The sequence below is a fragment of the Mustela nigripes genome, chromosome 8 (genome assembly GCF_022355385.1).
Source record: "Mustela nigripes isolate SB6536 chromosome 8, MUSNIG.SB6536, whole genome shotgun sequence".
Classification (NCBI taxonomy): domain Eukaryota; kingdom Metazoa; phylum Chordata; class Mammalia; order Carnivora; family Mustelidae; genus Mustela; species Mustela nigripes.
In genome coordinates this window covers 90,998,980-91,010,578 of record NC_081564.1, presented here as the reverse complement: position 1 = coordinate 91,010,578, position 11,599 = coordinate 90,998,980, and the positions used below count along the sequence as shown (strand labels likewise).

The 11,599-nt window shown below is 62.5% G+C and overlaps 1 protein-coding gene across 7 annotated transcripts in view; it reads right to left on the bottom strand.

Annotated features, from left to right (window-relative positions):
* NFATC1 (nuclear factor of activated T cells 1) overlaps window positions 1-11,599 on the bottom strand; it is a 93,995-nt gene that overhangs the window by 72,759 nt on the left and 9,637 nt on the right. For all 7 annotated transcript variants that reach the window (XM_059409855.1, XM_059409858.1, XM_059409859.1 and 4 more), the window contains exon 2: window positions 6,310-7,402. In XM_059409855.1, the coding sequence (XP_059265838.1) occupies window positions 6,310-7,402 (1,093 nt within the window). The remainder of the gene's footprint in view (window positions 1-6,309; window positions 7,403-11,599) is intronic.

The following is an 11,599-nucleotide window of genomic DNA, read 5'->3' as shown; positions in this document are numbered from 1 at the left end:
CTCTCCGTGGCCAGTGACCCGTCCTGGGATAGCATGACCCCGCCCCCAGCCCTCTCCGTGGCCAGTGACCGGTCCTGGGATAGCATGACCCGCCCCCAGCCCTCTCCGTGGCCAGTGACCCGTCCTGGGATAGCATGACCCCGCCAGGAGGCCTCTGGCCCTGCATGCCTCTCCCCGGGCCCCATGTGCAGGCTCAGAAGCCGGGAGCCCAGAGAGGCCCTGTCTATCTTCCCCCAGCTCCCGGAGGCCCGGCCAGGCCCGTGTCTGTCCCGTCACCAGTGCAACTCATAATCAGCCACAAACCGAGAGCACGGGGAGAGAGGACAGCACGGCCTCGGCGCAGGGACAGTTCAGACAACTCAGCGGTCCCTCGGTGTCCTGCTTTCAGGGCCCCCATCCGGGCAAGGAGACCTCCAAGGAGGCAGAGGCCGTCATCCCGCTCTGGGACCCCCACGGCACCCTCGCTCAGCACCTCTACTGCAAGGACACGTCTCCGAGCCACCATGACCCCGTGACCCCCATCCGCGTCCCGCCTGCGGGCTGCCCTGCGCCCAGACGGGTGGGGGTGGGCTTCCCGTCCACACCTCCGGGCCGCGGCCCGCCGCACCTCTGCCCTCCAGAGACACGGACCCCTCCTCTCCCCACACACAGATCTCTAAACCCAGATGGTCCCTACCTTCACCTGGGCGGGCGACTCGGTGAGACACAGAGAAGGAGCCTTTGTCCAGGAGCCCAGACACAGTCGGAGCTGCGGAGAGGGAGCCGGCGGCCGGGGGGGGTTCCAGCCTCACCCGAGAGAGGGGGCCTCTGCGTCCAAACCTCGTTCCTGCCTCGCCGCGTGCCCGCCCCCTGCTCCCAGACTGTGGACGCGGCAGGGGTGGGGGCGTTCAGGGAGGAGCATGGCGGGCACAGGCATGACAGAGCGAGACGGCGGACTGGGCCTGTGGGGGACGGCGTTCCGGCCGTCCCTGTGATGTGCCACAGCCCTCAGCTCCCGGGGCAGATGCCTGCGCGCCCCCAACCGTCCCCCCGGGCTTCGAGCGCTGCCAGTACCCTTTGGCAGATGGCACCCTCCAGATTGCTTGCAGAAGCCGAGAAATCTGGAATCTGCAAGTTCCCGCAGGACGGGGCACGAAGGAGGCGTAAAGCCTGCAGAGCGGCTCCAAGACAGCGGCCCGGTAATGCTCCGGTCACTCAGTCCCCTCCGCTCCAACAGGGCACCCACTGCATAGCCCAGATGGCTCGGATGCTGGGCTCTGAGACTGCGGGGCTCGGGGCCTGTGCTGGCCGTCGAGCTCCTCCCCCTCAAGGAACATGCTGTCTTCCCTGGCACCAAGCTCCTTGGCCCCCACATCCAGGCCCCTGGGGAGGGACATGCGAGGCTCTCAGGCCCTGGTGCTCACCCCTGACAGCGCCGCAGGGCTCTGAGCTGGGAGCAGCGCACCGGTCGCAGCAAACCTGCCCCACGGACAGCCATAGTCACCGTGGACAGTGATGCCAGGAGAAAACCGGCGTTTTCCAGCGGCGTGCGGCCCCTTTGCACATGACCACACCCCGTGTTATCCTACTGACCAGTCACAGGCTCTGGCCACAGCCCGCTTCGACTTACAAGCCCCGGAGAGTAGCTGGACCATCTGCCTCGGCGGCCTGCAAAGCCACCACTGGACAGAGCTGCAGAGCCCCCGCGCCTCCCTGACCCCAAGGGCGGGAAAGGCTGTGCACGGTTCCACGCTTCTCAGCTCTGCGCGTGCTTCTGCGCTCCCGAGGGGAAGCTGCTCTGGGGCTGGAGGGAGTCAGTGCCGCCCCCAGTGGGGTGGAGAGGCACCCGGATGCCTGGGCCCTTGCAGCACTGAGCCAAACACACTGGGACATGCGGGGCTCGGGGCACACACCCTCTCAGGACACCTGTCCCAGCAGCCCATGTGGGGGCGGCATGCGGACCCCACACCTGCTGCGTGAGAAGGTGGACCTGAGGCAAGTTGCTTTCTTTACTGAAAACCAGCCCAATCCTGTGACTCGAACCCCAGCTCCCAGACGACGGCTCAGACCGATTTATAGACGAACAAACCCCGGCACGATCTGTAAACTCGCTCCGTGTAAACACCCAGGAAACACGGGCAAGCACGTCCCCCACTTCGCGTGGCAGGTCTGGTCTGCGACAAGGACAGGCCGTCCCCCGACGCGGCGTGACCCGACGCGGCGTGACCCCCGGGGCGGACGCTGGGCAGTGCACACGCGGTGGGGGTGGGGGGTGCACGACCCTCACACACACTTTCCTCAGAGCAGAAATGATTTCTGACTTGTCTGTGGTCAGGGACAGCATCTCCGGGTCCTCCCTCCCAGCCAGGTCTCCTCACGGTCTGCGAAACCTCGGTGTGGGGCATACGTGACACTCCAGGGACGTGGGACGCCGAGCACAGCCCGGCCTCCCGTGCGCAGGACAGACAGAGCAGGACGAGGACGGGCTGGGTCAGACGGACAGCGGCACCTCCCGTGCTCCGAGTTTCTGCAGAACCACCCGCGGCTCACGTCTCAGTGGTTTGACTTCAAAATCCAACCGGGGAGCCATAAAGATCCAAACTATTTCTCCGCTCCAGGAGCACACGAGTACCTGAGTTCCTCTCTCCTCTTGTGCCATGAACACACACTCGCGACATCCCATCAAGAGCAGAAGGAAGGGGGGCGCCTGGGTGGCTCACTCTGCCTTCGGCTCAGGTCATGATCTCAGGGTCCTGGGATCAAGCCCCGCATCGGGCTCTCTGCTTAGCAGGGAGCCTGCTTCTTCCTCTCTCTCTCTCTGCCTGCCTCTCTCTGCTTACTTGTGTTTTCTGTCTGTCAAATAAATAAACAAAATTAAAAAAAAAAAAAAAAGCAGAAGGAAGGGCCACATCCTGGGAAAGGCCCCGGAGAGGTCGGGCAGACGCTCCCCAGCCTCCCACCCGTGGCTGGCGTCCACGAACCGGATGCAGACCCCAGGCTCATCTCAAGCTGGGAGTCAGGACTCACCGCAAGGAACCTTCTCAGGGCGTCAGCTGTGAACTCTGAGAAACCAGAAGGAAGTTCGTCCCAAGACTGAACGTCGCCCAAGGCTCTGAAAAGCTGCTCAGAGCTCAGACCTCTCACATCACGCCTTCCGTGGCAAGCGGTGCACACGCGGCCCTCCCCAGCCCCGCCCTGCACACGTGGTTCTCCCCGGCCCCGACCCCCCCCCCAGCACCCCCACCTCTGCACACAGGGTTCTCTCCAGCACCCCCACCTCTGCACACACGGTTCTCTCCAGCACCCCCACCTCTGCACACACACCAGCGGCCCCAGCAGGGTATCAAGGCTGACCTGTGAAGCTGGTTGTTCCCACTGGCAACCTCATCCCAGAGACCCTCTCCTCTGAGCAAACTTAAAACAGCTTACAATTCTGGGTTTTCGGGGGGTGGGGGGACTCTAGCAGGTCATTGCGATTTCTGTGCCTCTCCCAAGTTTTAAGAACAGATATGTCATTCTGTTAAACTCTACAAGAAATTTAAACTATAAAACTACAAAGTTATGTCAAATACTATTGTTAGCTTCACCGACATAACTTCATCAAAGGCAGGAGGAAGGGTCGTCCGTGACTGCTGCGGGCCTATCAGAACGCTCTGCAGGGGGGTGGGGGCGTCACCATAAAGGCTGTTTGGAGAAAGAAACCCCCCAGCCAGGTAAAAGACCCCAAAGCACCCAAAGTCCTTGGGAAAGGCTAGTGCAGCACACTTTTCATTAAAAAGCTCCTTTTCCTGGCAGGACAGAGTTAAAGCCACACGCAGTGACAGGAAAGGCAGACGGGTGGCAAATCCTCCGTTCCAGATTCTAGAACCGTGCAAAACGCGGCCCTGGGGCTACACCGGGGAGACCCTGCTGACCTCCTCGGAGCGGGCGGGAGTGTGACAGGAAGTCTGGCCGGGCCACCCTCGCCTGTGGGGACAACGCCCTGACCTCTTGTTTGACCCTGGCCCCAGCTGCCCCGGGGCGCCAGCTGACAGGACCTGCCGGGAACAGAACAGGGACCAGGAAACACATTTCCATGTGGAACCAAAACAGGGGGAAAGGTTAGCTTCCCACCTCCTGAGGGGAGCTGGGGGCCTCCACGGGTTTTGTTTGCTGGCTGAGCTCACGGGAATGTCGGGCGCCCGCTCCCCCCACCTGACCCCACCAGGGAACATCTGCCCCCGGGGACCATGCGATCCCTGCTGGAGGTCCGAACACAAGGGCGGCGGCGCATGTCCCGACTGCGCAGTCAGACTCGGCAGGTCTGTACCCATGGTGACCTGCCCAGAGCCCTGATCCCCGCAGACGCCCCCCGGGCCCAGTGAGCCTCCGGAGAGCAGGCAGCGGGCCGCGGTCAGAGGCACCCTGCCGTCCTCAAGCAGACGCGATGCCGGCTGTTCTGGGCCAAACTCCGTCCCCCAAGACTCAGGCCTCAGGGTCCTCACCCCGGGACCTCAGAACGTGGCCGTGTTTGGACACAGGTCACATTCTTGTGCGGTCACTGGGTGGGTCCTGGTCCAGTGGCTGGCGTCCTCATAAACTGGCGACATGTGGGCACAGACATGAGCACAGAAGAGGCGTAGCCGTCTGAGCCTCAGAAGAGCTGCTCCCTGCTGGCGCCCGAACCTCTGACCCCAGAAAACCAACGTGTGTTGTGAAGCCACTGGCCAGTGGCGCTGTGACCACAGCCCGAGCACAGACCAACACACGGAGCTGAGCGACATGGCCACACGGCCCTGTGCCTTGGAGACCAGACCACCTGCAGTCCTGACCGCAGGATCTAGAGAGGGCCCCAGAGTCACGAGACTGTGGCCTTCATGGTCCATGAAAACGCAGGTGGTGGTGAACCGCACCGTGCGAGCCCGGTGTCGAGCTAGTTAGCTTCGAAATAATCTTATTTTTACTTAATAATTATAGAGAGAATACAGTGGGCATAACCTGTCCTTAAATTTTTTTAAGCGCCTCCAAAACAGGTTTTTAAAAATTCCCATGTCGTGCATTAAAGCCCGGTGCCGAGATACGCTTGTTCGATGAGACCTGTGCGCACGTTGGGGTAGAAACGTGGACACATCTAACACCAGTCAGGAGAAATCAGGGGAAGCCGTGCCTCCTCGTTTTGTCTTGACTGGCACCTCGTCTACACCACACGCCACTAGAAAGGAGGCACTGACCGTCTCAGTGTCCTAGGGACTGTCTGTGTCCTGCTGGGGTTTTGCCACAGACTTTCAGAAGGTGCAGCTGGGCTTGCCCGGAACCTACAGCTCAATGACCCCCCTGCAGCCGCAGCCGGGTCCCAGGCCCTTGCCCTGACACGGCTCTCAGCAGAGCCGCCCACACGCACAACCGCGTCACTCTGCCGGCTGGCCTTCCTCACCGCAGGGTGCGCGCTGCTGGAACCCGCGGGCCCCGCTCCCCGGAACTGCTTCCAGAAGGCCCTCCAGCAGAAGAGCGACGGGGAACGCGACGGCGGAGCCCAGGATGCCGGGCCCCACGCGAGCAGCTGTGCTTCCTGGGGAGGGGGGCACACCCGCGAGTGAGGCGCGTGTTCGTGCCTGATAAAAATCCCAGAGCAGAAAGCATTCTGCCAGGGGTCATTAGCGGCCCACCTGTCGGGAAAGCAGTTTAGTTAAAAATAAAAACAGCGGCCGAGTGAGTAGGCCCAGCGGAGGGACGGCCGCCTGCTCGCTGCCAGGAAGAAAGTCAACAACCTGGGCGGCTGCGCTGGGAGCACCGCTGAGCATCTCGTCACCAGACTGCCAGGGAGCGGGCGCCTGTCTCCTGGGACCCGGCACCGCGTGGTGCTGCCGGCTGCGGGGAGCGGGCCCTGCCGCTCTGGGGAGCCGCCGAGCCGAGCCCCATCTGCACGCTCCCGCGGCAGCCCTTAGGAGGGAGGAGGAAGCGGGTGCGGCGGAGGCTGACACGCAAGCAGGAAAGCGTCATTTGGTTTTAGTAAAAGAAAAAACAACTCAAAACAGCGAGTGCACGGAGGTGCCGGTCTCTGTTGGGGACAGGCCTGTCCCCACCGGGATTCTCCCACTGCAGCCCGACCCCCTGCCCTGGGAACACGGCCTGAGGAGGGCCTGGGACCTTGAAGGAGGCTATTCTGTGAGGACGAGGCCTTCCCGGGGGTCCTCGTGGGAAGGGGGCTTGGACGCAGACACAGGCAGGTGGTGGGGCGCCGGGCGCCCGCGGGGACAGACGGCGTCTCCACAGCCAGAGCAGGCGAGGCCTGCCCCCGGACCCCCGCCCCCGGGCCCCCACCCCCGGACCCAAGAAACCGGCCGCGCTCACCTGCCGTAGGCTGTCGGGGACCGGGGCCGGGCCCACTGGTAGGGGTGCTGCGGCACCGACAGGTACTGGTCACAGAAGGCGCCCTTCCGGACGTGCTGGAAGGACGGGTACTCCTCGGGCAGGAACTCGGCCGTGGGCGGCGTGGTCCCCAGGTCCTCGCCGGCCGGCTCCACCTTGAGCGCCACCGAGGGACAGTGGTCCGGGGTGGTCTTGCGCGCCTTCACGGGGACGCCGTCCAGCTCCAGGCTGCCGTCGGTGCTGAGGGCGTTGATGGCGGCCACGATGGCCGAGCTGGTGTACTGGGTGCTGTTGCCCAGCCACGTGTCGTCGGTGACGCTGACCCGCGGCGAGCTGCGCGGGGACGGCGTGGGCGACCGGTGCGGCGAGCAGGACGGCTGCCGGCCGTTGAGGCCGTACTTCCTCTTGTTGCAGGGGGACGGGGGCCGGGACGTGCGGGCCCCCAGCCAGCTCTCCTCCGTGACGCTCGTGCGGGGCGAGGTGGAGGGTGAGTGCCGGGGGGAGCCGAGCAAGCCGCAGGCCCCCAGGCCGCGCGGGAAGCCCTCCTCGGGGTCCGTGGTCTTGGGGGACACACAGGGCGACTGCCATGGGGACGTCTGTGGGGACGCGTACGGGTACGAGAAGTTGGACTCGTAGGACGAGGCCTCGGAGTTGCAGCTGCGGGAGGACAGGCTGCTGGCGGGGCTCAGGCAGGAGGGGTCCCGGTAGGCCTCCAGGTTGGGCAGACTCAGGGTGGCCGTGGAGGGAGGCCGCCTGGAGCCGGGAAGGATGTCTTCCACCTCCACGTCGTGGAAACACTGGTTGTTGCCGTGGTGCAGCCCCATGTACGACGTGATCTCGATGCGGGGGCTCTCCAGGGCGGGGGCCCCATTGGGCCTGACGTGGCCGGAGGAGAGGAAGTAGCTCGAGGGCCCGCTGTCCACGGCCCCCCCATAGCCCGGGGGCTGACCGGCCGCGGTGGCCGGCACGCCTGGGGCCGAGATCTGCAGGTTGTGGCCTGGAGCCGGCAGCGAGGGCTGAGCCGAGCCGGGAAGCAGAGCGGAGCTGACGCCAGGGGAGGCATAGCTATAGTGCTCTAGAAAGGGGACAGAGAAGAGACGGCGTGAGGGGCCGGTCATCAGAAAACACGCCACAGCCTGGCGAGCCTGTCGGCACCGCACAGGCCCGGGGCTGTACCCCAGGACACAGCGGTGAGCCGCCACTCAGCTCGCACTGCTCCGAGGGCCCCCTCCGGGCCCACGAGGCCCAGACCCATCCTCCCTCCTCTGCTCTCCAGCACAAGGGCACCCACGGCCCTTCCCAGCACCCTCAGGCTTCTGCCGGCGTCCCTGGGCCCACGGGCCCTGCCTTTACAGGGCCGCCCCTCCTTCCCTCTCCGGAAGCTGCCTTCCCCGGCCACCTCCCAGGTTTCGGTCCCCAACCCACAGCCCGCGGCGTCCTGCTGGCTCCCGTCTTCCTCAACACCCAGCGTCATCTCAATGGACCTCTTCACCAGAGGGCGAGCTCCGTGCGGGCGGGAACCTCTGCCTGCCCCGTCCTCTTTGCTTCCTGGCTGTCTCTGGAGCCTAAGACTGTGCCTGGCACAGAAAATGTCCCCCTATGTTAAACAGACGGATGGGTGGGTGGTGGCTGGGTGGGTTTTAGCTACAGGAACCTGAACATTTAAAGAGACTTAACAAGCTAATCACCGTCAAGGTGCCTTAACCAGTAGCCATAGAGACCGCTCAGGGATCAGGAAGCAATACAGATGCCCGGATCTCTCCCGCGTAAATTCTGACGGCAGCTCGTGGCCTAAAAACCCATGTTTAAAGTAAAAAAAGCAGAGGACATTGATGCACAGCTAGATTGAAGAATCATTATGTATTAATTATAACCTCAATACACTATATTTTGAAAATCATTACTAGTGTAATTAGTAATTTTTAACAGAAAAACCACATTTCTGGATTTCCTATTTGAAAAGACATTTTATGACATCTTGTACCTGGTTACCGCGCACCTAGAGGGGAGCGTTCCAAGCCTCTAAATAATGGAAGCGCCCAGGAAACCGGACACGGGCCTGGGTTAGCACTCATCCCTGAAGGCAGGCGGTTCTGGGCAGGGCCCCCTTCTGTGGGGCTGGGGAGCAGAGACTCACGAGGGACCAACCGCGGGACATCAAGGGTCTGGGAGAACTGGTCCAAACCGCACCGCGGACAGACAGAAACAGTCTGCCCCGAACGGAGGGGCGTCTACATCTCCTGTTACTTCTTTCCAGGAGGAGCCTGGCCACTCCCTGCGGCAACCAGGCTCTCACCTTCCCTGCTATCAAGAAGTTCTTGCTTCTGCTGCCCGGAAAGCCCCCAGGGAAACCTGTCTGCTATTCCCTAAATGGCCTTTCCTCCTCCAGGCCCCTCACAGGGGGCCCCGGGAACACACAAAGGCCCGCCCCCTTGCCAAGAGGGCACCAGATACCAGATACCAGGGTCCCTGCCAAAATGCCCTGAGGGGAGAGCCCTGCTCAGGAAGAGGGAGCAGACCAGAAGCTTCCTGGGACCAAACGGGGTCCCGTCAGGACCACTGTGCCTGGACGAGACCGCGCTCTCACACACCCAGCCGCGAGCTGCCCACCTCCCGTCGCGGTCCCCCCTCTGCTCCCACTGACCGCAGGGCGCACAGGGTCCCTGACACGGGGCATGAGAGAAGGCCCCGGGGCCGCCTTCCTGAGACCCTGCCCCATGTTTGCTGGATCGTGGCGGCCCCAACACAGACACCGCCACCTGAAGTTTAAAACGACAGTCCTTGCAAAAATCAAACCGCCACCTGAAGTTTAAAACGACAGTCCTTGCAAAAATCAAACAAGGAGGTAAAAACCCAGGAAAGATGTTTCACAGAGAACGTTCCTCAGGAAGAGGTGGCCTGGGGGCCACAGGCATCACCAGGGCGCATGGCCTTCCACACCACACCTGCCAGACTGCGGCCCAGTGGCCTGGTGGGGTGTCGTCCAGGAGGACCCAGAGGGACCTGGGCAGAGGGGGGGCGCGGGGGGCCATCCCCGTAGAAGGCAGGCTGGTCCACGGACGGTCTGCCCGGCACACAGGACCTGTCAGGAGCGCAGGGGTGTGAACGCCAGGCAGCGCTCCCTCCGTGAAGCCGTCGGGGAGACTCCATCCACCAGGCGGCTCCTTTCCCGCGTGAGCGCGTCCTGCACAGCTTTGCCTGTACCAGACACAACGCACTTCCACACCCAAGCGCATCTCCACACGCTACGTTTGCGCACAAGCACACACGTGCGTCCGGGCCCGGCTCACACACACCCGCAGGCGTCCACAGTCTGCAGCGCAGGAGCCACAGGCCAAGCTGACAACCGAGCTCACCGAGGGACCGACACTGATGGTGTTAGTAAAGCCAGTGTGAGTTCGTTTTACACACTTATAGGGCAGGGTCTCAGAACGCAGATGTCCACAGTAACTTTACGATGTCCAACATGCAGTTGAGCCTGAGTTACAGGGACCGTGTCCCCCTCCGTCCTGGCATGTGGCTCATGACCGGCACAGACTCCTGCCCTCTGGGCCACCGCATGTGCCGGGACACCTCGATTATGTGCCGGCACAGGCCGGACACACACCCCTTTGTGGCCGTCACCCGTCCCTGGCACCTGGGAGCATGTGGGTCCTACCCCAGCCCCTCCTGCTCTGTGTCTGCCCCCGACGCACCACCGGGCCGCCCCTCCTCTGGGCTGGCCACGCGCACTTTCTGGGCTCCACCCAGAGAGAACCGCGGTGCCGCCCTGCCGTGCTGTCGGCTCCCCTTTGGCTGTCGGGGTGGATGACGGTGGGGGGCGCCCGAGGAGCCACAGGCACAAGGGGCTGTGCCTTCCCGGAGGTCTCCGAGCAGCAGCTGGGAGTGGCCCCCGGCCTGCTCCCTGAGCACCTCTGACCTCCAGGTGCCACCATCCCAACCACAGGGAAAACCCTGCCAGACCCTCCCAGACGGAGGAGGCCCCCAGGCCCTGGCCCGCCCCGACTGGTGTGCACACGCTTCCTGTGGGCCCGCGTTCGAGCGCTCGTCCCTGCGTGGGGGTGAGGACCTGGGACCCGGGAAGAACGTGTTTCCCGTTAGAGAGAAACCCGCAAGTACGGGCGGGCAGAGCGTGCGGCGCGAGGGTGGTGGAGAGTTCTAGACATCATGTTTGAGACGACAAACGTGTGTCATGAAGCCACGCCCGTGAGGAATCTGTGAGGCCCCTGGGATGGGTTCCCGGGCCTCCCCAGCCCCCGGACTCTCCCAGCTTGTCCGGGCCTCCAAGGAGGTTTCACGGACCAGACCCCGCATTTCCTGACCAGTGAAAACAGTGCTATGCGCGTCTGCAATTTATTTTAGAGACGGGCGCCTCGCTGGCCCAGTGCAATGCTGACCTCGGGACTGTGATTCTGAGCCCACACTGGGAGTAAAGACTAGTTAAAAAATTAACTTAGAAGAGAAAGAGAAAGAGAGAGCGCACTAACTTTGTTGGCAGGAAGGTGATCCCAAGATTTAAAAAACAAATCTACCATCAGCAGAGCAGGTCTGGGGGCCTCCTCACCAGCCTGTTGGACTCAGCCCCTGCTCCTGGACGCCTGGAGCTCGAGGCTTGAACCGCCCAGGGCGCGGGGCGGGGGGACTTGGGGTTCTGGAGAAACAGCGGAGTGAGGCGGGTCTGCCCGGCATGTGTGTGAGCCGTCTCCTCTTAGGGTCCGGAAGACAAGGGCTGTAGCACAGGAATGGCCCCCCCAACTCCCAGAATACCCTAAGAGGGCCTTCAGGTAACCCAGTCTGTCAGTAACCATAAGTCAATGAGAAAAGAAAAAACATAAATCTTTTGTTTTAAAAAAAAGAGTCACCTAAAGCGTGACTTTTCCTTAATTAAACAAATTACAAAATGGAAGGCTTCCATGCCCGAGGTTCATTACGAATGCTCAGAGAGTTGGGGGCTGCTGGGTAATAAAGGTCCCTCTTCTAGAACAAACACATAAGCAGGGGGAGGTGCCAGCTCACCCCCGGGCCCTGGGTGCGGCTCTCCCTGCCCCGCACTCCCCTGTCCTGCCTGCTTTCCTCACCGCCACACCGAATTCAAATCCCAACGGTTTCACTCTTCAAAGGACTACATTTACCGGCAATGAAGATATTTCCAGCAACTTTCTTAACAATCCCACAATATTCAGGCTGATTCAGGTCCCATCAAGACCCAGTAAAGCTCCCATTAGGGTCGCTTTCTGCCTCGTGTTCAGAACCTGGCTTGGGCCAAGGACCG